General features: G+C 51.6%; 11 protein-coding genes across 11 annotated transcripts; 4 read left to right on the top strand and 7 right to left on the bottom strand.

Annotated features, from left to right (window-relative positions):
* Window positions 1-10: 10 nt before the first annotated feature.
* Window positions 11-1090, bottom strand: CPAR01_02191 (3',5'-bisphosphate nucleotidase; the record flags this gene model as incomplete). Its single annotated transcript, XM_060486479.1, has 1 exon — window positions 11-1090. One exon carries the CDS (start codon window positions 1088-1090, stop codon window positions 11-13), a length of 1080 nt encoding a protein of 359 aa, XP_060353807.1.
* Window positions 1091-1731: 641 nt separating this feature from the next.
* On the bottom strand, window positions 1732-2530 carry CPAR01_02192 (uncharacterized protein; the record flags this gene model as incomplete). Its single annotated transcript, XM_060486480.1, has 2 exons — window positions 1732-1775; window positions 1840-2530. 2 exons carry the CDS (start codon window positions 2528-2530, stop codon window positions 1732-1734), a joined length of 735 nt encoding a protein of 244 aa, XP_060353808.1.
* A 2801-nt stretch (window positions 2531-5331) lies between these two features.
* CPAR01_02193 (uncharacterized protein) lies at window positions 5332-5811 on the bottom strand (the record flags this gene model as incomplete). The annotated part of the gene is made up of 1 exon (XM_060486481.1): window positions 5332-5811. A coding segment is annotated over one exon (480 nt), but the record flags the coding sequence as incomplete, so codon positions are not given.
* Window positions 5812-7549: 1738 nt separating this feature from the next.
* Window positions 7550-9443, top strand: CPAR01_02194 (amino acid permease; the record flags this gene model as incomplete). The annotated part of the gene is made up of 2 exons (XM_060486482.1): window positions 7550-8052; window positions 8249-9443. 2 exons carry the CDS (start codon window positions 7550-7552, stop codon window positions 9441-9443), a joined length of 1698 nt encoding a protein of 565 aa, XP_060353810.1.
* A 1437-nt stretch (window positions 9444-10880) lies between these two features.
* Window positions 10881-13271, top strand: CPAR01_02195 (uncharacterized protein; the record flags this gene model as incomplete). The annotated part of the gene is made up of 1 exon (XM_060486483.1): window positions 10881-13271. One exon carries the CDS (start codon window positions 10881-10883, stop codon window positions 13269-13271), a length of 2391 nt encoding a protein of 796 aa, XP_060353811.1.
* Window positions 13272-13414: 143 nt separating this feature from the next.
* Window positions 13415-14724, bottom strand: CPAR01_02196 (alcohol dehydrogenase; the record flags this gene model as incomplete). The annotated part of the gene is made up of 5 exons (XM_060486484.1): window positions 13415-13710; window positions 13771-13965; window positions 14015-14128; window positions 14191-14467; window positions 14566-14724. The coding sequence occupies 5 exons, from the start codon at window positions 14722-14724 to the stop codon at window positions 13415-13417; spliced, it is 1041 nt and encodes a 346-aa protein (XP_060353812.1).
* A 1052-nt stretch (window positions 14725-15776) lies between these two features.
* Window positions 15777-16793, top strand: CPAR01_02197 (uncharacterized protein; the record flags this gene model as incomplete). The annotated part of the gene is made up of 1 exon (XM_060486485.1): window positions 15777-16793. One exon carries the CDS (start codon window positions 15777-15779, stop codon window positions 16791-16793), a length of 1017 nt encoding a protein of 338 aa, XP_060353813.1.
* Window positions 16794-16975: 182 nt separating this feature from the next.
* On the bottom strand, window positions 16976-18467 carry CPAR01_02198 (uncharacterized protein; the record flags this gene model as incomplete). The annotated part of the gene is made up of 2 exons (XM_060486486.1): window positions 16976-18106; window positions 18159-18467. The coding sequence occupies 2 exons, from the start codon at window positions 18465-18467 to the stop codon at window positions 16976-16978; spliced, it is 1440 nt and encodes a 479-aa protein (XP_060353814.1).
* A 1228-nt stretch (window positions 18468-19695) lies between these two features.
* CPAR01_02199 (uncharacterized protein) lies at window positions 19696-21354 on the bottom strand (the record flags this gene model as incomplete). Its single annotated transcript, XM_060486487.1, has 1 exon — window positions 19696-21354. One exon carries the CDS (start codon window positions 21352-21354, stop codon window positions 19696-19698), a length of 1659 nt encoding a protein of 552 aa, XP_060353815.1.
* Window positions 21355-21581: 227 nt separating this feature from the next.
* Window positions 21582-22456, top strand: CPAR01_02200 (uncharacterized protein; the record flags this gene model as incomplete). Its single annotated transcript, XM_060486488.1, has 2 exons — window positions 21582-21775; window positions 22141-22456. 2 exons carry the CDS (start codon window positions 21582-21584, stop codon window positions 22454-22456), a joined length of 510 nt encoding a protein of 169 aa, XP_060353816.1.
* Window positions 22457-23910: 1454 nt separating this feature from the next.
* On the bottom strand, window positions 23911-25257 carry CPAR01_02201 (uncharacterized protein; the record flags this gene model as incomplete). Its single annotated transcript, XM_060486489.1, has 1 exon — window positions 23911-25257. The coding sequence occupies one exon, from the start codon at window positions 25255-25257 to the stop codon at window positions 23911-23913; it is 1347 nt and encodes a 448-aa protein (XP_060353817.1).
* Window positions 25258-25661: the final 404 nt, after the last annotated feature.

The following is a 25661-nucleotide window of genomic DNA, read 5'->3' on the forward strand; positions in this document are numbered from 1 at the left end:
TGGTCACGCCCTAACCCAAGAGCTCATGCAGACCTTCGTCCTTCAACGTCTCTCTCACTGCCTCGAGGACCTTTGAGTGGACTGACGGCGGTGCCGCGATGAAACCGTAATTTGCCTTCATCTTCCGTCCCGCTACGAGATTTACCGGGTTGCCGTCGACGTCGGTGACCTTCCCGCCTACCTCCTCGAAAAGCAGCATGGCGCCCGCGTGGTCCCAGATCTTTGCGAGACGGTCACGCCGCCTGTAGGCCCAGAACGTGCAATTCGCCTGACCGAGACCGAGAACCGTCCACCGCAAAACCCAGCCGAGCAGATCGTTGCCAGGATACGCTACACCAAGACGTTCGGCGACTTTTTGGTGGATACCCGGAGCCCCAGATTCGGAGCCTTCGATGCATGTCACTGACACCAGGGATTGCGTATCCACGTCGGCGTGGCGGGGAATCTTTGTGGGCTCGAGGTCGATCGGGCCAGGAAGCGGCCGGATGAAGGTTCCGTGCCCTCGGACTGCGAACATGATGCTGCCGGTACCGGTGGGATCGATGGAGTCGTTGTTGATGGGTGCCTTCGCGTCAGCCGAGAGTAGCGGCAGACCGACGATGCCGACGCTCTGCTTCCCTTCTTCCATCAGGCAGACGTTGATGGCGTAGAGCTCACCCCGCACAAAGGTCTTTGTTCCATCGATGGGGTCAAACACCCAGAAGCGGCCAGTAGGTGATGGGTCGCTAAGGCCGCACCAGTCAATCATGTCGCACATCTCCTCTGGTGACGTAGGCAGCTTGCATAATGAGTCGGCGGTCTTGTCGTTCTCGACCTGCTGCAGCAGCGCCCATACAGACTCGAGGAGCTTGGGATTCTCGCGGAGGTCAGCGGCGGACTCCTCGCCGACGAATTTATCGTTGGGAAAGGCGGAGTGCAGTGTGCTCGTCAGTAGGGCCTGGATGGCGAAGTCGGCAACGGTGACTGGGCTGAGGTCCTCTTTTGTCACGACGCCCTTGTCATCTTTGACGAGAACACGGCGGCTAAGCTTGGCGCCGTGTTGTATGGCGGCAATGGCAGTTGCCAATTCTCGAGCATATGGTCCGTCCATCTTGGTTGCTGGGTGATGCCGTCTATCGGGGAGAACGGTGAGATGAGGTGGTGGTGTTGAGAGTAGTGTAGACGATAGGTGGGGTGAATTTGACAGCGCTGATCAGTGTTCGTACAGAGTGGGTTCGGTGAGTACCAGTTGATGAGTCAGGCGATTGATGTGGATGCGATGTGAATGCAGATGCAGATGCGGATGCGGATATTACCTCACGCAGGTGTTCTGTTCGCAACCGGGGAGATGACTGGTGGTAGTGGTAAGCTACGAATGCCGCCGCGTGAATGTGGTTGAATGCAGTTTCTAGAATGCCGCCGATGATGTCAGACCACAAGTCTAGGCATGGTAGGCGCGCTTTTCCCAAGCGCCTTCCCGTTGCAAATTTTGCCGGAAGAACTCCGGTGACGTGGGACCTGGAAGGAGTGGCCCCGGCATCGGCGTCGGCAGCCCCGATTGGAAAAGCGGGTCTGTTTCCGCTATCCAGAGCTTCGGATCCGATCTAAAATGGAGTAGCATCGACATTCAGTGCGAAAAGAGCTTACAAATGGGAAGTTAGGGGTGTCACAAGGTCTTGGCTGCCGATAGTATAAGGTGTAAGTTACAAAGTTGAAGAGTCACGCCCTGAGTTCACCCTTTGGCCCCAAGTCTCATTTTGGCAGATCCCATGTGCAGGTTTGCATGATGTATTTCCCTGGTAGAGGTCTAGTAAGTAATTGCGCCATTCAAATCGCATAGAGGCGAAATCAGGTACTCACTGTCTTTCCAGGTACGTTTCTTATGGAACAATACAGCTCGCAAATACCAAAGCCTGGTACACCACACGGCCGCCAGAGCATCACGCATCGCCCGGTCCAGGGAGACCAGAATGTTGAGACTGTACATGCCGCTCTTGGACTCCTCAACTGCCAATCTTGTTCCATTACCGTCAAGCCAGTCGAAAACTTGGTTGTTGCGGCGAACGTCGAACAGTAGCTCTCGCGCCTCGTAATACTCGGTCCTGTCACTCGCCTTCCGCCGGCTCACGAGCCAGGCCTTACATTCGCTCTTTCCAATCTTCAAAAACTTGAGCCCAATGCTACCCAAACCACTCCGAGATGTTGGTTTGATGTAGTACGGGAAGGTCTCCTGGAGAATGGCAGGTGGGCGCTCCAGATTGAAGATGTGCCTCGAGTTGGAGACAATTTCGGGCAGACGGTTCGACTCATCAGGCCTTTTCTTGATACTGTAGTCGATGCGGCTGAACTCCACAAGTCTATCGGTTTCTCGTAAGAAGTCTATTTGGTGGTTGATCTCGAAAATTCCCGGCGCATCCGCATTCCGGGTGTTGGCGGAATGGACAAACCGGCCAGCCAGCCGGAGTGTATCTGGCGGCAAATTCTCTGAGACTGTACCAGCATCCACCGCATAGTCTGGCGGAAGATCGGGGTTGGTGTCGACTTGTGCCATCTCGGCTTTCAGTCTCTTCTTCGCTAGATCAACAGCCAATGACGACTATCTCGGGTGGTTGAGCAACGGCTTCGAGAAACAGTTGCGCAGATCAAACTATTGTAGGAGGAGTGGCGCCTTGGACACGGTACTGATTGAATGGATTGCAGTGAAATGAGAGCCTGGCGGTTGAGCGTGGTGACATGTTTATGATGGATGAGGTCATGTGCAACATCGAATGAGCCGTGACAGGCCCGAACGGCAAGCGTCGCCCGAGCATGCTCCCGCAAATGCGACAGACAGTTAATTGGCTCTTCTTGTTTGGCTGCCTAAGTAAGCGGGCGATAAAGAAACGTTGAAGCGCTACAACGCTCGGGAATGCGGCAAATGTGATTGGGTTGTGTGCTCTGTCAGCAACTCGCCCGAACCTGAAAGTGCGGCATAATGTCGGAAATGCCTCAACGTAGTGGTCAGCTGCGTCCAGTTTTGCCCGGCTTGTATGGTTAATCGTCGAAAAACGGATTTGTTAATGCGGGTGGCCTCAGAATCAACTGTACGACTCAATCAAGAACTTAAAATCATGTACGCAACATATGAACGCACTCAATTTGCGCTATTTTCAACCGCTCCCAACTTGCTCAAGGTCCAAGTGGTGATTGTATACCATCCTATCTTGTTCCATTCACCACCTTACCAACGCGCCTTCGACTCGACCTAATTCCATGACAAATCGTGCTGCAGACAATCAAGCTGCACTGAAATGAATCCGCGAGCGAGTTACGCATGTGTAGTCGACGGTCGCATTGGTCGAAGTTGGTCGAAGATGACCCTTTTATCGGAGGGACGAAATGTGACGATGTTCAGAAAGACAGCTCATAGAATATTGCAAAAGTCGCTCTCACGATAATGACCAACCGGCGAGAGCTCAGGGGAACACGCGTGTTTGTCTACTCTGTCTTCAAGGCCACTTGCTGAAGCACACGTAGGTGCGAGTCTACACGCTGTACCTATTGTTTGCCTAGTACAGGTCCGTGGGATGGAAATCCAGTCCCTTAGCACGATGAAGGTTTCTTAACCATACTTCTCAGCCTCATGTATGGTGTGGGCGCCGTCAAAGATAAGGCTGAGCCTGTGCTACTGCCAGGCGGGAAGCTTACAGCCCAAAGCCCCTGCTTGCATACCCGTCCGTGCCGTTCCCATGAACTGGATAAGGTATTGTGCTGCTAGCAGGCTCGAGGAGTAGCTTCGGGGACTGTTGCTGGTCCCGCATCTGTCAGATGCAAAGAAATGCAAGGGTAGTTGACATCTGCGGCAACTTGGAAAGGAAGTCGCTGCCGTAGATCATACTTTGTCCGGATAGCGACGTTCGGCGAATTGTTGCAGGCTGCTATCTCCACCCTAGGCGTAGGCTCTTGTCCTTGTTTGACGTCTCTTCGGAGTATTTTGACCTGATTCAGCCTCGTGGTAAAGTTAACAGGTCGTTTGTGCTCTTTTGACTTAACCCGAGAGAGATAATAATAGATCTCAATATCTTATCTAGAGGGTTGTTGCAGATCGTCTATCGGTAGGTGGACATGTAGACTGCAAACTCATGAGGAGTGAAGCGAGCAAAGACAGGACTATTTCACAACATCTACACGAAGAGCTCGGGATTGGATCAATCCGACTGTCAAATCTCACCGACATGGCAGTCGCTGCTTGTCTATGGCGAAAATTTGAGGGAAAGAACTCATCGAACTACTTCAAGATGCGGTTAGGCGAATTCGGGTGTAGATGGCAATCCATGCCCATGTTTTGATTCATACAAACACGTGCATAGCCAGCCACGACATCGGTATATTGTTGTCAAGGATAAGAAGCAGTTGCGATATTTAATTAGAGATTCGTACTAGGGACAGGCTCACTGGTTCGACATGGATGATGGGTAAAGCCTAGGAGGTAGCCTATTGGACACTGAGTACAACAAACAAGAAAAAGTCAATCCTTTAATTAACCCGAGAGTTTCTCTCGCACAGTGCTCACCATGGCGAATTCATCGTCTGATCTGAGGAGCTAGAGGCGAAAACTCTGCGGAACCTTGAATTCAATCATGGCAGGACAATCCGACAGCCCAGGTTGGCATTAGATAATTGGGCAATGCATCGAAGTGTACCGGCGCAATCGATGTCTGTAGCCGAAGCCAGCCGGCCCGCGGACTCCTCGCTACTGGACAATTGCGACAAAATCGCTCCTTTGAGAATGAGTCGAGTCTCTTTACGGGAATAAGTCGTCTGACACCTAGGCAAGACACCACGCCTCATGCATGGATCTTTTCTTCGACGGGCCCGAGTCCGCGCACAATTATTCGTCGCCTGCAGCGCGTATCCTACGTCATCGAGCGAGGAAAAAAGCCTTGCTGCGGGTTCACAAAGCTGCAAAAGGACCAGTAACGCGCCAAGACACACAGAAACGGGTCAAGCGGCAGGCATTCGAGTAACGGCAAAGTGGACCCTTTTCGGTCCCGCAGGGGTGGGGCCGTACGGTATTGAGAGGGTCCACTGTGATCCACTCCACGGTTCCGTTCCAATCAAGCCGTCGGTAGCCTCCACGCCGTAGGACTCGGCGTCCTGCGCGTCGTGCCATTCTCCACTCCTCCTCGAGGTAAGACGAGGCCTTGGCAAATGGGAGCCCGTCTCTCATAGTTCTTCACCCTTGCGCCCGCCGTCGTTTGGCTTGGGGTTGCCACGGTGCCTCGCGGCTTTACTTGGGTCTGCTTTCTCAGAATCCCTACAAAACTCAATGAGAGCGCCGAGAGCGCACGCGCGCGCCCAGCACCACCTGCCCTATCCTATCGTCCAGACATTGCGGCTCCAACACCACGAGTCCTTATCAGCGCGCTTGATGATCGACCCCTTCGACGTCGACCCTGAAGGATGAGCTTCTTTCAACGACGGCTCATCGACCATTGCGAGTGACATGAGCTCTCTCACCGGGAACACGCCGCTTCCGGTAGGCCCCTTGACCAAAAGCCCCCCCTCCGCTAACTTGCCGCTCACCGACTCAGCCTGTGGGGTCGCCTCATTTCCCCCCGTTGGAAGAACGAAAAGAAAAGTGTCCACATCCCTTGGTTGGGCATTGACTGGCGGCTGCATATAAAGTGGATAATGGTCGAGTCTTTTGAGACACGCTCGTTGGCTGGTTTTCTTAGCATCTTGCACCATCTTATTGTGCGAAACTGCGAAACTGCGAAACTGCGACGGATAGTGATTGGCTGCTTTTTGCGCGTTTAGATGACATAAAGACAAATTTTCGTTATTTCTTTGCTCCCTCACTGGCTCAGATGAGCTGCGCGAAAAAACTACTGCGACATGGTGTCACGGGATACTCCCAGGATTCATCCCCAGCCTCGCACCATTCTGCCTTGCTGCCTTGGTTTTGAGGGCAAGTTTTCCTGCCATGTCATCCCACTGGTGATTGCGGCGAGTGGGATTGCAGGAGAAGGAGTCAGGCTTTCTTCCATTGTGTGTCGCTGTCGGCATCTCACCGAAACACACAAGAATAAAGGGAGATTGGCCACCTCACTGATAAACACGGCCCGGGCTCTCAACAGCAGCGACAAGATGACCTTTGGATGAGTCTGTCTGATGCTCATTGGCTCCCTCCCGGCAATCATGGTTCAGTGTTCGACACACCAAGTGGTCCCTCGCCAAACTTGCGCCCACCCACAAAGGCACGGACTGCTCCAGCTGGTTCCCATTATTTTCCCCTCAGCAAGTGAACCCTTGTGGCCCTGTGGCCCCTTCAAACAGCGCTGACAAGTGAGATTGGGATGAGCGAACGAGCCGACGACTCTGAGAATCCTGGATGTATCCGTACTCCCTGCCTACTGTGTAGTGTCCAGTATAGTATGGGGGATACGTATCTGATAACCCCGCATAGAGTTGCCTGAGATGGCAATGTGTCCCTGCAGATAAAGCTGGAGATTGCGCCTCCCCCATCCTCAATCCTGCGAGGCGAACGCTGTATTCCGATATCTCTGCCGCTGTGATATCGATAAGACGCAACTAGGGTGGTAGTTATACGTCTTAGTCAAGGCATACTGATTACAATCCCAGACAACATATCGATGCGGAAGACGGCGACACGGCGACGATTCCCATGTTGGCACGGGCGAGTACTCCGTCGCCGAACCCATAATCTGTAGCCCCCCCCCCCCCAAGTCAAGCCAAGCCTCCCCCGTCCAATAGACAGATGCATTCAGAAGCGGACGCTAAGACCAGGAATGACGACATTGCGGAAATATTCTGCCTTAGCACCAGCGCCGCGCCGAAGGATTGGGATGGGGTCGACACAAAATCCATGGATGGCATGGGCATGGGGCGCAAACACTACAACGCCTGCGTGCGATATCAGGGACGAACCCAGTCAAACTCCACACAGACTTGCAACGTTCCTGGCCCTCTGTATGGATACTTTCCCTCATTGTCCCTGGATTTTCTGATGCAATCTACCTACAGGCTACGCCGAGAGCCCGCGGGTCGGGTTGGCTCAAAGTTCGTACGGGTCTGGTCTGTGGGTTGTTCAGCTGCAGAATGCAGAAAAAGCTTTTGCATTTGGGTGTGTCTACATACCTGGTAGCCCGGCGCGGCGCATTCTTCTTCTCACTCTCTTCGGTACACTGTGTGGCATGTGGCACGTTGCCTTGGGAAGAGAAGAAGTTCGCCCAGGTCGCAAAAGTTTTCCCTGGTCGATTGACCAAACGAGACGCTGATCGATCTACCTGTCTGCCTGCTGCCACCCTTAAAACTAAACTCTCCCCCATCGAGATTCTCCTCGCGTGCCTCCATTCGAAACGTTTCGTTGCTCTCTCTTCCTTCCTTCTCTCCTCTCTTCGCACGCCCTCCTCTTTGTGCCCACGGTTTCCACTTGGCTTGAGCCGTTTCTTCATTCCTCCACATGCACTCAGTGGTCTCCTCCCTCCGTCTCTCGTCAACATACCTCTACGGGGAAAGAGTCTAGATAGTAAAGCCGTTGCGCTTGAACTAGCTCACTCTTTTCACCATGTCGGGTTCCGAGCAACTCAAGGGCCCGGTTGAATCCGTCCCAAACGACAGGGTCTCTCTCGACAGCTATGGCTCCTCCGTGCGACACAACTCCGATGGCCTCCAGCGCCGCCTGAACAACCGTCAGATTCAACTGATTGCCATCGGAGGCACAATTGGTACCGGCCTGTTCGTCACCATCGGCGGCGGCCTCGCCAAGGGCGGTCCCGGAAGTCTGCTCATTGCCTACACCCTCTACGCCTGCGTCGTCGCCCTCGTTAACAACTCCATCGCCGAGATGAGCACCTACATGCCCGTGTCTGGTGGCTTCATTCGTCTGGCCGGTGTCTGGGTTGACGATGCTCTCGGCTTTATGGTTGGCTGGAACTACTTCATCTACGAGGCATTGCTTATCCCGTTCGAAATTACCGCGCTTAATCTCGTGTGCTCTTTCTGGAACGAAAAGATTACGGAGCCGGGTCCGACGGCGGGTTTCTGCATCGCCATCATCATCGCGTACGGGTAAGTCACAAACCAATTCGTGTGAACGATTGACTCTTTTTCTCCTTGCATTTCAGGGACAAGCGACTAGACCGACCGGACATTCTAGAGCTCGTCGTGGTGCCCGCCCGTGACCCTTCTCGTTCTCCTCTCTCTCTCCTCTCGCCTCGGTGGTGCTCGTTGTGTATGCATGCTAAACGTCAATGTGTGATTCTAGTCTACTGAATGTTGTTGCCGTCGGCATCTTTGGTGAAGCTGAATTCTGGCTCTCAGGCGGCAAAGTCCTGCTCATCTTCATCCTCTTCCTCTTCACCTTCATCACGATGGTCGGAGGAAACCCCGCCCACGATGCCTACGGATTCCGATACTGGAAGGAGCCCGGCGCATTCGCGGAATACATGACACAGGGTAATACCGGTCGCATGGAAGGCTTCATGGGTGCTCTGGCCACTGCCACGTTCACCATTGTCGGACCGGAATACATTTCCATGATCGCCGCCGAGGCGAAGCACCCGAGCTTGTACATCAAGGGCGCCTTCAAGACCGTCTACCTGCGTTTCGGCCTCTTCTTCGTCGGCGCCGCTTTGACCTGCGGCATCGTGCTCCCCTACAACAATCAGACCCTCATCGACATCTACATCACCGGAACCGGCAGCGGTGGCACCGCCGCTGCCTCCCCGTGGGTCATGGCCATGGAGAACCTCAAGATCCAGGGTCTCCCCCACTTGGTCAATGCTCTGCTCTTCACCACCATCTTCTCCGCTGGTAACACCTACGTCTACTGCGCGACCCGGTCCCTGTACAGTTTAGCGCTCGACGGTCGCGCCCCGGCTCTGCTCCGCAAGACCACCAAGAACGGTGTGCCTGTCTACTGCTTCGCCGTCACCATGGTCTTCCCCTTGCTCTCCTTCCTGCAGTGCGGCAGCGGCTCCGCAAAGGTGCTCAACTGGCTGCTGGCCCTCATCACGGGCGGCGGTGTCATCAACTACCTCGTCATGTCCATCACGTACATCAACTTCTACCACGCGTGCAAGGCCCAGGGTCTCGACCGCAAGACGCTGCCCTACTGCGGATACCTCCAGCCCTACGGCGCCTACGTTGCCCTCTTCTTGCAGACCATTGTCATTCTCGTCTACGGATGGTCCGCCTTCCGCCCCAAGTTCGATGTTGGAGGCTTCTTCTCCAACTACACGATGCAGCTTGTCGCGCCTCTCCTGTTCATCTTCTGGAAGGTCCTTAAGCGCACTCACTGGCTCAAGCCCCATGAGGTGGACTTGACGTGGGACCGCCCCATTATCGAGGCCTATGAGCAGCATGCTTTGGTGCACGAGCCTCCTACCACCTTCTGGAGGGAGATGCTCCAGATGATTGGAATTGGTCGCAGTAAGGTGATCAAGGGCGAGAAGGCTTGAACGAGTAGTTCTGATGATGATGGTGGATGGCGCGTGATACCCCAGTGTGCTAAAATATACGGTCGTCTACATGTATGCAGCGTAATATAAAAGTTACCATCAGTTCTTGTCCATGTTGTGAACATGTCAATCACCATAAAATTGCGTCGTTGTTTCCAGGCGCTCTCTCGCGATTGCTCAGGGCTGTCAAAGCAGTCTCAACTCCCAGCCACGTTCCGCAACTTCTGCTCATTGCACAGATGGATAGTAAAGAGTGACAGAATGGATATCGGATTGATGTCTACGCGTAAGCACGCGCATGGCCTTGTACCTCACTGCCTTGCAGCAAATGATCGACGCGGCGGATATCCTAAGTAAGTGAGACCGTCAGCGCTAGCACTGAAAGGCACTGAAACACGGCTCATTTTTCTAGGTACTTGAACACTGCCTCAGCTGCTGCGGTCATCCGAAGAGAAATGCCTCCACACAATAACTCCAAGGTAGGAGGGGGAAATGTAGTTGAAATTGGGGTGGGAAGGCTAATTCACACGTTGTTGTAGTTTGCTGCACTTCTGATTATTTTTCAATCTGATTACGACCCAACGTTTTCATGCATTTTCAAGCGCGATGAGCTACAAGGCCTTCATGGCATCCTTAGGCGGAAGTGTGGGGCTTCCCGTCCCATCATCGAATATTGCTGGTTTTCAACTCCGATCTCATCCATGCATTCGATCAATCAGCTCAACACAGAGCCACGGACAGCGATCAGAGAGGTACTCACTTTGGATGAGGATGCCACGCTTCATGCTTCACTCTCAGGTGAACTAAGTGTGGCTTTGAGTGAGCTGGAACGTCCTTACATATTCCAGTATTTGAGCAATTGCACTTCTCGTGTTCAAGAATTCAACTGTTCTCAAAAGTCTTCTTCCAGGCCGAGGGGGTGTGAAACAGATCCTCACACGCTTGGCGCGCACATATTTCCGCACTTTGGAGGTGCCTTCTATTCTTACGCATCATAGTTAGTGCCATTGGGATAGTTGAGAGCCTCGTAATGATACCTGATATTGGTCCCCGGTTTGTCTGCTTCCAGTCTGGGCCACCTGCACTTTTGCATGATTCGCGGATTATCATGTGCTGCCACAACTGCGGTTGCACTGTGGCTTGCAGGAGCTGAGCTTCCTGTGCAGCCACCCCAGAAGTCGCTGACCAGTTGGAATTGGGCCGTTTCCCAAAAGGCAGTATGCCAGGCAGAAACTTTGACAGGCCGGTAGGCTACAGCAGGCAATGGCGAACCATTTGGTTAATATTGCAATTAATAAAAAAACATTTTGCCCATCATCTTTAGGCTACCGTTAGTTTTAAATTATTTCTCGTACTTGAACACTTGGATCATTCACCAGACGATGACAGTTCCGCTTACGCAAGCCTAATCACATGGCTGAGCTGAGTTTATCACCCATGGCTGGAGCAAATGAACAGTCTCATAAGGGATCATGCACTGAATGCTTGAAACTACCGAGAAAGTTATTCGAACCAGGCTCGAGAATCTCGCATTCATTCTACAGCGGTGACGGGGCCGCTGCGAGAATCCAGCTTTCGGCTCAACAAGGGTGCCATTTCTGTACCTTGATATTCGATGCCCTTGAGGCAGGGCAGAAAGGCGACTCTGGAGTCACAATTGACAAGAACGGAATTGCTCTCAGGACCCTATGGACTACCTCATGGCCCGGGTATTGGCAACCCAAGGTAGCGGATTACTCAGTGCTCAGACCTGACGAGGAGCACATTACTACTCCCGCCCATGACAGTTCTCCGGATCAAAGGCCTGGTCCTCTTTTGAAGCTGACCTGGGGTAATTGCGTCACTCATCTCCGCTTCAATATCCACTCTGCTGCTATTTCCAAGAAACCGGGGAAGCACGTAACGAATTGGGACTTATATAGCCAAACGAAGGACTTTGAGCCAGCTGAGAAGCACTTTTCCCCCTTGGCGGCACAAGCGGACTCCCCCAAGGTGTTTCAGCTTCTGAACTTCTGGCTGGATGAATGCCAGAAAAGGCACCGCGATAAATGCGCGTACGTGGGAGAACTTGTTTTGGAGCACGAATTTGCTTCGCCTACAAGACTGCTGCGTGTCGGCGAGAAAGGCGAGAACATTGTCCTGGTGCTCTCGGCCGGTCTGAAGCGAGATGAAGGCGGCTTCGGGCCTTCTTACACCGCGTTGAGCCACTGCTGGGGAGATCCCAAAAGTGTGCCACAAACGACAAAGGCGAATCTGGAGCAGATGCTGCGTGTTGGTCTTCGTCACGATGAGTTATCTCCAACGTTCCAGCATGCCGTCAAGATCGCTAGAGAGCTTAATATTGGGTGGCTCTGGATCGATTCTTTGTGTATAGTTCAAGACGACAAGGCCGACAAGGACCGCGAGCTGCCACTGATGGAAATTATCTACTCCATGGCTATCTGCACTCTCGTCGCATCGGACTCGAAAGATGGGAGTGGCGGTTGCTTCCTCCCTCGAGGATCCAACCCAAATATGCCCGTACGACCCTGTACAAAGACTTTTAACGAAGTGAAGACCAAGGTGTCAGTTACCTTCCAGCCCTACATGGCAGACTGGGCCCAGTCGGTGACCAATGGGCCCCTGTTCTCCCGTGGCTGGTGCTTCCAGGAGAGGCAGCTGTCGAAAAGAATTGTCTACTTCGCCAAGAGTCAAGTACTCTGGGAATGCCGAGCGTCCATCGCATCCGAGGCATACCCTGAGATCAGCAGCTGGTTTACTCGATCAGAACCCCGATTTATGACTCCGCCCTTCCGCGTAACTTGGGCTCGAATAACCGACAGAATAATGCTATACAATAGCCTCGAGCGGGTTCAGCCATGGTTAGATGACTGGCTGCGCGTCGTTGAGGCTTATTCTGGCAAATCTCTCAGCAAACCGGAAGATCGACTTCCCGCGATTGCCGGTGTAGCAGCGCACTTTCAGCAAAACATACACCGGCCCGACCGTTCTCTCAGCAGTTACGTAGCTGGAATGTGGTTTTGTGATCTTGCAAGAGGGCTTTCATGGAAGCCGTCGTTCGACCTTGGTACACATAGACCAGCGAAAGACAAAGGCTGGCCCCCGCCCCTCAGGAATTCCACGACATTCAATGCTATACCGGAAACACAACCCGAGCCCCTATCCGTGTGGCTTCCGTCCTGGTCATGGATATCAGTTGATGGTCGTGTGCGGTACCCTTACGCCAAAAATTCCTCCCAAAAGCCGACTGTGATCGGAATGGGCGGTATGGAATATCTCAATCCGAATTCTAAGAATTTCGACAACGTGTCGGTTCCTGACACGCCTCTCGAACCATTCTTCGGCCGCACCTCTCTCAAGACTGACTTCGAGTTTGGGGAGCTCGAAGGGGGTATTATTGGCCTCACAAACTACACTGTTGAGACTACGATATCCGAAAAACATCTCATCAAAGGTTCGATTATTGTGACTGGAATTCCCAAGTGCTATTCAATGTTCAAGCAAAGCACCAATCCGTTCAAAATTAATAGGCGGTCAGAGCTATCGGCCGGCGGCGTCATCATCATGGATACGAGCCCAACTCAGCTTCCAAAGACAAAATTATATTGCCTGAGACTCGGCAACTCCAAGAGTCTGTTCAACAACGAAAACTTGGTCGAGATTGGTCTAGTTTTATTGGAGACGCCTTACAAGTCCATGGCTGGACTTAGCTCACGATGGCATTCGAGGCCTGGTCCGGTGGTACAAAGAGTTGGCTTTTTCGAGATTGGCATGTGGGACAAGCAATGGGTCGAGAAAGCTCGACAAAGAACCTTCTATATCATATAGGTTCAATGTGGTTTTTCTTGTGTCGTCAGTGGCGGTGATGTGTACTGTTTCTTACTATCAGAAGGTCACTCGCTCGATAAAAATCTCGAAAGTGCTTTCAGTCATGAACGAATTTTCATAGCTTCATATATCGCACATCCAGCTTAGTGGCCAACCATAGCCTGCTGGGTTGGGTTGTATCTGTTTCCATGCGGCTTCGCCGCATCGATAATCTTCCGCATCTCCACCCTCTCCTCGTCGGAGAAAACAACGTCTCTTGATACCCAGTTCTCTTCTAATCTCTTGGCCTTTGTTGTGCCAGGAATAGGAATCATTCCCTGAGCGGCAACCCAGGCAAGGGCAATCTGAGGCAGCGTGACTCCCTTGCGCACAGCAAGCTTCTTGATCTCATCAACAATAGCCTTGTTCTTGTAGAAGTTCTCGCCTTGGAACTTGGGACCTTTGCATCGAGTTGTCAGCGTTTGTTAGACAGAGTTTCTGGTTTCCAGTTGTAACTCACTTCCACGACGGAAATCGTTGGGTGCAAAGTCGTCTGGGCTCTTGTACTGGAAGTCATCAACGAGCCATCCGTGACCCAGGGGGCTGTAAGCCACGTATGCAACTCCGAGCTCCTTTGCAGCTTCAATCAAACCGTCAGTCTCGTGGATGGTCTCGAAAGCTGAGTACTCGGCTTGAAGCGCATCGATCTTGGCAACTACGGATTGTTAGTGGGGGGTCTGAATACTTCTAAGAGTGGGACTTACTTGAGTTGGCCTTGCGAAGGGTGGCCGCTGAGCACTCAGAAAGACCGATGTACTTCGTCTTGCCCGCCTTGCGGATCTCATCGAGCGCTGTGATGGACTCCTCGAGGGGCGTGTCTAAGTAAGGTACCTGTCAGTGAACATTTCCTCTCATCTTCCTCCATGCCTTGGAAGCTTACTGGGATCAATGCGATGAAGGTAGTAGAGGTCAGGAGTGAAACCAAGTCTCTCGATAGTGCCCTCGATGTACTGCTTGATGTGAGAAGCAGAGTTGGTGATACCGCCGGAGCCAAAAACGTCAAATCCACACTTGGAAGCGACTGGAAGAGGAAAGTCAGTTGTAGTCAATGAAGTGAGAATACTTCGAAAGCACTGACTGAACACCTTGTCCCGCACGTTGTGCTTTCTGATGAAGTCGCCAAGAAGCTTCTCGTTAACACCAGCCTGGTAAACAACCTAGTCGCAAAGAGGTTAGTGCCTCGTGGAAAGCATATGTGTATATGGAGATCATGCGTAATGGTGTTGAGGGGCCTGCGTGAGAGTCATTGACTTACTGCTGTATCCCAGAATGTGCACCCGAGCTCAATTGCCTTAAGTAGAACGGGTTCAGCTTCTTCCAAGCTCAGATTGCTTCCCAGGCCGAAACTCAGGCCCATGGCGCCGAAGCCTGGCGAGTTAACTTGGATGTCCTGGAATTGGAAAGTCTTGGCCATTTTGATCGATTTTGGTTGTGGTCGTATTAGTAGCGTTGCTTTTGACGTGATTTCATAAAGATGAATGATCTGCTACTTCAATAACAGAACAAGATCTTGGCTTCGAGGTCATTTAAGATGCGTTAGTGAGTCCATTCCCAGTGACGTAACTGCAGCGAAAACAACATGGCTACGGAGTTACGGCGATAACATGCGACTGGCTGACAACTAGAACGTGGATCCAATGATCTTCGTCCCACAATATGGCGCCACGAAACTTTGCCAAACACTTCAAAATTGTGCCCGAGCCAATGAACAACTTTTACTTACACGGAAATAATTCATTCTTCTCCGAAGTCCTGGATTTAAGGATGGTAGGTAAGCTGAGGTAAACTCTCCAAAGTCTTTGTATAAGTCGCATTCGGTCTGAAAGCTTGGTCAGTGCATGAGTCGCATAACAATACTGCTGACATCCCGTCGCTTCGGAGACGCTAAGTCAGAGAAGACCACTTTCGCCGGAATATTACCTGCTGAAGCATCGGCGAAGCGGCATCCTAGCAACAGAGCAAATATTTTTACTCAAGAACAGCCTGGACTGCCCCATGGTCGATGAATGTCTTTCAGTAGTTCGGCATATTATCTGTCTCGAGTTTCAACGTAGTTGGCCCTCGGCTTCATACTAATCTGAAGAGCGATTATATATGCCATCTGTCCGCAGCAGCTTTACTAGAAACCGGATTCTAGATATATCCGTACACTACCATTGCCGAACCCACTCGGCCGAATCATGCCTGCAAGGGGAAGGAGCTTGTATTCACGGTTTGACGTGATCGATGAACAAGCAGCTAATTGATGTCACTATTCCGCAGTGGGCCTTGGCCATCCACTTTACGAATTAACTACCTCCTTTTCGCGCTGACAGCTTCGGCATTAGTAATACTATCTCCAACTTCATGAAGCTCAGGAATCTTTGAAATATGGTACTCCGCCACACTGGATATTCTAATCTTTCTTCTAATAATCTCGCTCGTTTCGCTACCCTACTCTCACCCTATCCTTAATCGACCAACATAATGGCATTGCGACTGGTCGGTTTCCAGTTGTTGGGCCTGGCAGCTCTCCTGCTCTCACCAGCCTCATCGGCCCCTACTACTGCTTGCGATTGGCGGAACGCAAGTGAGGTCTCGTCATTGCAGTCCGTCCCCGGAGCACGATCACTCGAGAACATTGCGGTTCGGGAGAATGGAAACCTCTTAGTCACCTCCACGGCCTCTCCGACCCTTTTCGACCTGTCACCTGAAGCCAAACATGCGCCGATTCCTGTTGTCACCATCGACGGCGTTAACAGTCTCCTTGGAATCACCGAACTCGGCGAAAAGGATGTTTTCTACGTCCTCGGTTCGAATCTGACCTCAACCGAAAACTCGAACGGCTTGTGGAAAGTCGACCTCCGTAAATTCCGCACCTCGCGCAACGGGACTGTGCTCCAGCCAGCTGTGCTTTCTCTCATCACGCTTGTCCCATCCGCTCTTCAACTCAACGGCATGGCACGTTTGGCCAAGAATGATACTCAGAACCTGCTCATATCCGACTCTGGCCGTGGAACCGTCCTTCGACTTAACGTAAACACCAAGCTCGTTGAGACTGTTCTTGCTGAGCCAGAGATGGCTCCAGTATCTTCGAATTCCAGCATTGGCGTCGCCGTCAACGGGATTCGCATTCGGGGCAACAAACTTTATTTCGTGAGCTTGGACCAAGGCCTATTCGGCAGAGTCCCCATCTCTCTCACAACCGGAACAGCCACTGGCCCCGCGGAGACTCTGGCTACCAACATCACCTTTGGTGACGACTTTGCTTTGTCGAAAGACGGTAAGACTGCCTATGTTGCCACCAACGGTCCTCTGGAGGTTCTCGGAATTGATTTGGTACACGGAGGAAAGACCGTTGTTGCATCCTCGCCCCTTCTCGGAGCTGCATCTTCGGTAGCTCTGGACTTGCACCACCCTCGCAAGGTTTTGTACGTGACGGGCGCTGTGTCATCTGGCAATAGCACTGTTGGGCATGTGTCTCGCGTTACTTTGAGGTGCTAGGCCGAGGAATCAGGAGAACCAGAGCACTTCCCTCTCGTCTCTTATAGCGGGCGCGAAGCTATCGTGAATGATTTGCATGCTAGGAGGCCTCTCTAATAAAATCATAGGTTCATGGCACAATTTAATGAAGATGGAATTGAAGTAGCAAAACAAATGGGGTATTATTGATCAAAACTCGCTATCTAAATGCTCTTCTTCCGCTCTTCCCACCAACTATGCAACGGCGGAGCTCCCGAACATATGATGTTTATCGGCGTCTCCAACAGAAACCGATCGATGGCTTCTGGTGGACCAACGTCGAGATTGTCGAGTCGAAAGAGAGTCTGACCATTTTCGCGTAGCATGGAGGAAAAGTTTGGTACTATTTCTGGGACTGCCAACAACTTGTAGCCCCTCTCTAGGAGGCCAGTTCCTGTCATGGCGTCGATCACAGCTTTTGCTGGTTCAACTTTTGAAACGATCAGTCCTCCGTCATAGATAATAGCTGGCTGGAGTATGGTTGGAATGCATGACTTACCCATGCCGTATTTCTGCATCTCTCGTTCAGTCTCGATGATCCGGTATTTGGTGAATAGGGGGTCCGTCGTCTCCAGCTTTCGTGCTTGGATATGCATGTTGAGAAGGTTCACCTCGAACGGTCCACCATGCGTGACCCACGCAGTCCAAAAGTCTTGTTTTTGAACCTTTTCAACATACTGAACCAGATCCTTGATCATGTTCTTCTCGAAAATCCATTCCACACTCTCCAGGTTCCAAAAGGCGGGTCCGAATGAGTCCATCGATCGATCTAGAACGTTTGCCGCGGCGCCGATGAGTCTCCGCATGAAATCGTCATTGGTCATTCTCGACCTCCAAATCGTAGGGTCCTTGACGTAAGCATCAAAGGTTTGGCGCATGCTGAACGGCTGCACGGCGATAGCCTCGGAGTCCAGCCAGAGCGCGTAGTCGTAATCGAGCTCCAGTGCTGCTGACATCTTCTTGATTGTCTGGTATTGGTATTTTCCACGTTCTTTTAGAAGCGCCGACGTATCATTGCCTGTGATTTTCCCCGTCGTCATGGAGTGAAAGACGGGGGGTAGAATGTCGAACATGTTGCTGATGTTGATTTTCGGTTTCGGCCCGTTGATGTTCATCGCTGGCGTCGGGAAAATGCTGTAGGTTGGCCCACAGGGCTTCAACTTTTTCATCGCATCTTGGAACATTACGACCTCATTTGAATCTGACACGATGACGTGGAAATCGATTTTTGACTGATCTGTACAAAGGCACATATAAGACTGCAGGAACTCCATCGCAAGAGGCATGTGTCCACTCTACGCTCGATTAGCAATTATTATCTCTTCACCCCCAATGACCGGAACTCACAAATGTTGGGAGAATGACGGCGTACTTCATCTCCTGTAGCCTATGTGATTCTGATGTTTCGTTCTTTTTCGATCCAAGATAATACATCTCATCCTCTTCTTTGTCAATTGCGCCATCTTGGTCATACGGATTTGCATGACTTGTTTGCGTTCCAGTCCTTTCTCCAGATAAGTCATAAGAGTGAATATCGAAATGTGGCCACAGAGTATGGCTGAAGAACACCACCAACACCACAATACCACTCAGACAGCTCAAATACAACCACCGAGCCTCTCTGGCCGACGGAGGAAAAGGTTTCGTCAATATCATGGTGTGCCGTCGTCCATTATCCTCCCACAAAAGGTTGCATCCCAAGGAAGTTATTCCACCAAAGTCAACTGTTCGCCGGTGGTTGGGATGGCGCTCACTTCCCCTTTATACCATAGCCACCAACATGCCTGTTCTGCGCCGACCGGGCCCGTAGGTTTCTGCAGCATGGTCCGCCTATCAACTTACAAATGCTTGTCCGATTTCTAGTTCAGGATAGATAGACTATGTCGGAGGGGCTATGCCTTATCGTCAGCTCATCATAGATGCCGATAGACATTGACTGTTTCGAAAATGTGAATTGCTGGGGTTCAACTCATGATATTAACTTTACCGCTGAAACGCTCGCCCTCCGTAGAAGCCGTTTGGACGGGTCTATGTTAGCCGTGATTGCGTCTCCCCCACAGGCGAAATATCCTTCCCTATTGCCACTTGTCATGAGCTGGACCATCGGAACTATGTACAACTGAAAATGACAGTCCGTGGTGATGGAACTCAGGGTCCCCCCATGTTGTGTCGCATCCCTTTGCCTTACCGGGTTGATTTTAGTCGATTCTTGCGGGGCTGCTAAGCTTCAGAACGCCCCATCCGCGCGGCTACCCCGTCGCTCAAGCATCCACTTGCCCTCCCGCCGGAAAGCTTGTCTGATACTTGGTCGCCGCAAACAAGCAGAGGCATGCTAGTGACGCTCGGTTTCCCTGACTGGCGGGCTAGTGTGGATGGAACGGAGGATTGATGAAACCCATCATCGGTGAGGTGTCTGCTATCATCCTGTAAGTCATCTGAACAGTTCCATGTTGGAAGCGAGATCACTACGACGCAGCTTTGGTTGTGTGGTCGTATCAGTGGAGATGAGAAGTGTTTGGTGACATGATGCAGAAAGGTTTACGCGGAAAATTTGATGACGTGAGAAACGAGAGCGAAGGTTTGCTCATCTTCAATCTGTTACTTATAAAATGCCGACAGCGGCCATTCAATTTCCCTGGATTTGAGTTTCTGCTCGCCGTTCGGTTTGCGCCGGTGACCCTTGATGCCCTGTACCTAGTGGTCCACTCACATTCGACTGACAAGTGGGCATAACAAAGTCTGAAGAAATTAACTCCAGAGTTTGTGTGACACTAAGAATAATACAGCAACTGGAAGAGAGCAGCGTCGTAATCCACAGTAAACTGCGTACAGCTCGTATCGTCAATTGAAGACAGCACACTTAACTACATGATCCGATAAGATTTCATAACTCTTCCCCACCTCCGTCACCGACTCGCTCGGAGTTTTCCTTTACTTGGAGATAGCGCTCCTTTACTGACACGCTCTCGTACGCATCATGGCCCCCAGCCTTCTGATACCAGTAAGCAACCACGGCGTATAGACATTTGTTGCCCGAGCCCCAGTCATTGGGCTTATACTTCTCAATGTAGGCCTCGAAGCTTTTGTGAAAAGGCACGTCATCGCACACGTGAAAGCGACAGACTGATGTATGCCCGTTAGCATCAAGCTCAATGTAAGGTTGGCAGGCATAAGCGCTGTCAAAAGTCGGAAATGGCGGTTCGGCCGCCCACGCGTAGCCCACATAATCTTCTGAACCGGTGCCAAAGGTTGACGGGAACTTTTCGCCGTCGACGAAGAACTTCTCATCTCCCTCGCCCCACCACCAGTCGATAGACTTGTCGCCGCCGACGCCGTACCACCAGTCCTTTGATGGGACCTTGGGATCTTTCCAGCGGTTCCACACGTGCATCTGCACGCCGCAGAATCTTCCAGGGCCGTTATCTAACATTAATAAAGGCCAGTCGATTTCGCGGCCCTCTTTCTTCGGCTTCTCGAGAAAGGCATCTCGGTGCCACTTGGCGTGGAACCGAAGCATGTGCTTCGCAGACTGTTCCAGTGGGCGGTGGCAGATGGTGAAGAATAGCTTCTGCTCCTTCTTGCCATCATTGACCAGCTTGATCTCAGCGCGATCGGAGAATGGCATGAACCAGTGACTGTAGAAACCACCCCCGTCTGTTGAGCCCTGAGGCAAGGAGCGGTAGGTCTGGATGCCCGGAACGCTACCAAAGAAGTCACCCAGTGGTGCCCAGACACTTGGAGACTTGTCATGATCCCAAGTGATCTGGATAGCGAGCTCCCGGAGAATATGAGCGACGTGATGAGAGTCCTGGACAAGGTCCAACGGCACCACGCGCATGCCAGTGATTGCTCGGTTGCCCGTCAACTCCCGAACAGTATGGCTCTTACCCGGTTTGATGGTGACAGTCAATGTTTCCATCGTGTCGCCCTTTGACCGAGGCAGTGCGGACCAACCACGTTGACTCAGTTGGCGGTCAGCTGCGGCCAATGCCAGACAAGCCTCCCGATCAAAGTTGCCGTCAAAGTGCGGAAGGGTAGTGTGTTTGGGGAATGAGGTGTAAGTGAAATGATAATACGCTCCCCAGCCAGGCCCGAGGCGGATCTTGGCATACTTGTTGTACGGAATGGGAATGAAGCAGTTACGTCCTCTCGACAGAGTGGGCGTTATCGAGGGGAAGTTGTGTGGCATCCCTTGAAACCGATCGAAAAGATCCCGGAAGGGCATGTCCACAACAGGCTTGTCATCGTGCTCGTCGTCAATGAAGATCTGGATACGGCCGACATCCGGCATCGCGGACCAGGTCCGCCAGATGACTCCGGGACCCTGCTGCTCAAAGGCAACTACCCACTCGCCTTCTTCGCGAATGATGCCTCTCCCATCGTCGTTGGCGTCCCAGTCAATGTACTTGTCTTCCTTTGGGTCATAGCGTGAGGCCCGGTCATAGCTCGACATACACCCGCCGCGCTCTCCGGGCAATGGGGATTCAGCAAGACGTTCAAGGTCGTAGAGCCGTCGCACGAGGTCGGGATATGTCAAATGCATTGTTGGAAGCGAATTTCTTTTTTTGTCGGAGACGATCAAGTCCTGGGATGCGGGGATTTGAAATTTCATTTCCCCGGTCCGAGACGCCGCTGCGATTCCTCGACGTCTTATAAAAGTTGGGGTAAAACTGCAAGGCCAGCTCTGCATGACTAGCTTAGAGTTTGTAGCAGGTCAGGATCCGCCCCTTCGTTCTGATTAGACTCGTTCTTTGGTGTTTATCATGAAACATGTCAGTGTTTTCCAGCGGCCTCGCTTCTCGTTTCCAAGCGTCATTCGATCGTGTACCACATGTAGTAATCGGCAAGGCAGTTCCTCACGTGCATTTTGCATTCTACGTCCGATGTCTGTCGATGAAGTCCAGGCTGGTTGTTCTCAAGGATTTGCATGGAAGCGCTGCTTCTGTTAGACGTTTAAATGCGAGGTTGGCAGCTTTCTTGACAGGGAGAGAAATCGCGCTACTTGTTCCGTCCTTGCTTCGAAGTGACGCAATGATTGCAAATTTCCCTATTATTGTTTCTAAATCTTAAGCCTTATTTCTTGCGGTGCCTAATTTCGGGGCTGCTGTCTGATTCAAAAGTTCTCTGCTTCCACTACAACGTCGCCCGTCCATGATGTGCACGAGACATCGTTCGCCCAGACCTTCTGGTCGATAACATAGTAGTCGAGAGCCCTTTAGCCTTATTAAAATCAACAACTCAGTACAAAGCTCCTGCTGAAAGCGCCTTTTGACACACTCGAGAAGCTGGAGACCATCATAACCTGAACACTCGCGGCGGTAGGAAAGAGCGAGCAACCTGATGCCAATAAGCCGAACCTTCCACCATTCTTTCCGACAACACTCCCCCATCATATTCATGGTGTACCGAAGCTCTTCCATACTCTTTTGCCAATTCCAATAGTACAGGGCAGGTGCATTCGGGGCTCCACCGGTTACATGCGAGGTTATTCACGAGGTTATTCGCGAGGTGAACTCAATGGCCTCGACAGTCGCCGCAAGATTCGGAAAACCGTCGTAACTCGGAAGTTCTTTGTATCTGAGTGCTCCAAAAAGATCACGAATCAGATTCACCTTGAGATGCTTCAACCGCCGAAACTGGCGTAAAGGATAATGATAACAATGTGCAGGCCCTTCGACGAGCCAGCCACGTGTCTCGACGGTTTCGGCAAGAGGGTCTACATCGCAGACTTCTGTATTCTCATCATCGAGGCAGTAGTCATTGTCGATGACGAGCACTTTGAGCGAAGGCATACGTTCAAAATTTCGTTTTCGGGTAACTCGCAATGGTCAAAGTGCGCCTCGACAAGTGAGGGGAGATAAGGGAAACTGTCTCCCTCGAGTCTGAGACAATCTCTCAGTGCCAAGTGCTTCAATGGAGGCATAGACGACAGCATTGGGATTCAAACCGGTATAATGTATGTTTCATAGCAGGAGATATCGAGGCTCTTCAAGCCTTGTAGCTTCAACAAGATTGCCTTGGCAAAGTCGCTGCAGGTGACATCTTCATATGCAAATAGGCCCTTTCTCAACATGCAATCCCATTCAAGTCCATCATTGGGGCTCTTAAACATTTTTAGGTGTTACATTTTGTTTTGGTATGCTGGGTTGATGCATCCCAGAGTATCCCCAAAGCCAAGGAAGCCTCGCCCAGAAATAGGGTTCTTGTAGAGAGCCTCGTAACAAGCTCCTAACAGCCGCCGATTCCCGGCTCTCGCTAGACTAACGAGGCCCGCTCCAACGTCCGGTATGTATGGCATTTCTTCGTGTTCGACAGGGTAGCGGTTCCCGAACTGGTGCGAAATTCTCCAGTATCGATCTATTTGTTGGGTCGAAGTCTCACATGTACACTCGGTCTTGTAACTAGGGAAAAGGTCGTCCTCGATAAGCTTCTCTGCAATGATGAGCAGCAGCTCATATGGCAGAAAATTCAACGTGACCGGAACCATCTTATCTGACAAGGTATTCTGGCTCTGCGGATGTGAATGAAAAGATTGCATTTCGGTGATGTGTCTTGAGATCCGTGTGTTGGTTCTATTGCGAATGGTTGGCTTTTATGTCGACCTTCAATAGGATATGGGTGCCTCTATTTCAACCTGCAGGAGGATATGTACGTCCTTATATCGAAAAAGATGAGTACAATAAAGAATCATGCTTTTACTTAACCCTCAAGGTGGGCGGTGCTGACCTCATTCCGACACATACATAGTTGTGGAGGTTGCCTACGGCGGCCCTGCACCCTGAGGAGGAACTCTGTTGATTTCTAGATAACAAGGCTCAGTACTTCGACTACTTATTACTGATACCCTTTGATCGCAGTTGATCTCTATTGCAGTTGGCTGGGGCATCATCTTTGCCGAGACTAGATGGTAACCTTGAAGGCTTAGAACGCGTCCCCTTGAGATGCCATCTCCACCGTTATTCTCAATCGCAAGCAAGCCCACTAATCACCCATGTCTCATGTGCATAGATTTGGTGAATTATGCTCTTCGGATGTCATCATTGATACAGGTATCTATTGTCGAACTAAATATGGGGTCCATGGCAGCCAGTACATATCCTCATCGGGGCGATCCCTCGAATCCTTCAACCAGACAAACCCTGACGTCAAGTTCCTCTTTGAAAATCCCGACATAATCCAGTGCAAGCTTGCGCAAGAAGTCTCTCTCTTCGTCCGTTCTATACGTGTCATCATTATCATCAATGACCCGAATGTCAAGAACTCTGACCTGCCTATACACATCCCGACATTGTCTGAACAGGAACTTGAGCAGCATCTCCATCTCTTCCGAAATCGTCTCCTCCGAGCTTAGGGAAGACGAAGAATAATATGGCGAAGACTCCGGCGAAGCAGATTCATAAAGTCCGTTCCATCTCCCATCCTTCGTCAGCAGCTGAGGCACATGTCTAAGGTCAAAGATGCCATCGAGAAGCTCAATCGTCTCAACAGTCTTTCCAGCCGCGCAGCCGTCCGTTTCGCCGCACATGAGCTCGAGCAGACTCGTCACCTTGAGGTGCTTTACCGCCCTGAGCCCTCGCGCCTGTAGAGGGTACGCCAATATTGAAAGATCCCTCGTCGGCCAGGGCGACGAGGCTCCCATATCGTACCAAGTAAACGCCTCCAACGTGTCTGCAAACGGCGCAAAGGCGTGAGCGTCGTTCGGGAGCCCCGTTTTCCATCTCGCTCCGATGGTAAGGGTACGCAGCGCCGGGAAGCATAGAAAGAAGTCCTTTTGTGTACAGAAGCTGCCTGTGGAAAAATCGCAGCCGTAAAGACACAGATCCGTGACCCGCGGCAAGGCGGGTATACTGGCCTCTATGAAGTCGTAGACCACACAGCTCAGGCATCTCAACACGAGACGCTCGAGACTCGGAAGCTTGGGGATGGCACTGAACCAGTGTGCTAGGGACCGTGGATATCGCCGCCTACAGCCTCCTACGTCCCCGGAGAGCTCTAGAGTCCTCAGTCGGGTCAATCCGGAGGGATCAAAGAGTACTGGTGGCACACTTAGCCTCATATCGTAGTCGTGATCATAGCCTATACGCAGTTGCATAACCCTTTTCTGGAGCTCGGCTCCTGATGACGTCAGTGTGGTTTGTAGCTTGCGTGAGTTTCTAAACCCCTTGCCATCCGTGACGATGATACGTCTGTAGAGAAGCTCAGCACAGATATCGTAAAATCGGCCGTTGACCCGAGCCAGGCTGAGTATATCCTCTCTACTCCGTGGGCCCTCGGTATTGAGATGCTCTTCGAGGGCTACGGATCTCCGGTAATGTCCCATGTAGCGCGAGGACGCTTGTCTATATTCTAGCACTTTGACATCGTCGCCTGGAAAGGGGAGGAGTTCGTCAACAAGGTGGCCGAAGATAAGAAATAGAGTCTCGGTAGGAAGCCGGTTGATAGACATCGTTGTCAATGACGACTAGTTGCTGTTAACCTCTTGTTTCGTGTCTGGCGCCAAAACTTCTCGTGAGTGTCGAATCTGCTTCAGCTTGCCGTTGGATAGGTTAGCATGTAAACCGATATATCTAAAGGCTTGGAGTAAGATATCAGTTGGAATCACTCTCGCGGGAACCGCCCTGAAGTACTATCAACTAAGTGTTTCTCCGATAGCAGCTCGTTGGCTTTAGGGGGGAAGAAAATGCTTTCGAGCTGCCATCCAGGTGAAGAGAAGACAGGTAGGTACCCTGAGAGCAAGAGATGCAGAGATTGAACCCTCGCTGGTCGTCGAAAAGCTTATCCTGACCATCGTTCGGAGATACACTTGGGCACAAACAGTAGCAAAAGTCTTGAATAGCGTCTGCAGCCCTT

This window comes from Colletotrichum paranaense, assembly GCF_030867605.1.
Source record: "Colletotrichum paranaense strain IMI 384185 chromosome Unknown Scaffold_2.1, whole genome shotgun sequence".
Lineage (NCBI taxonomy): Eukaryota > Fungi > Ascomycota > Sordariomycetes > Glomerellales > Glomerellaceae > Colletotrichum > Colletotrichum paranaense.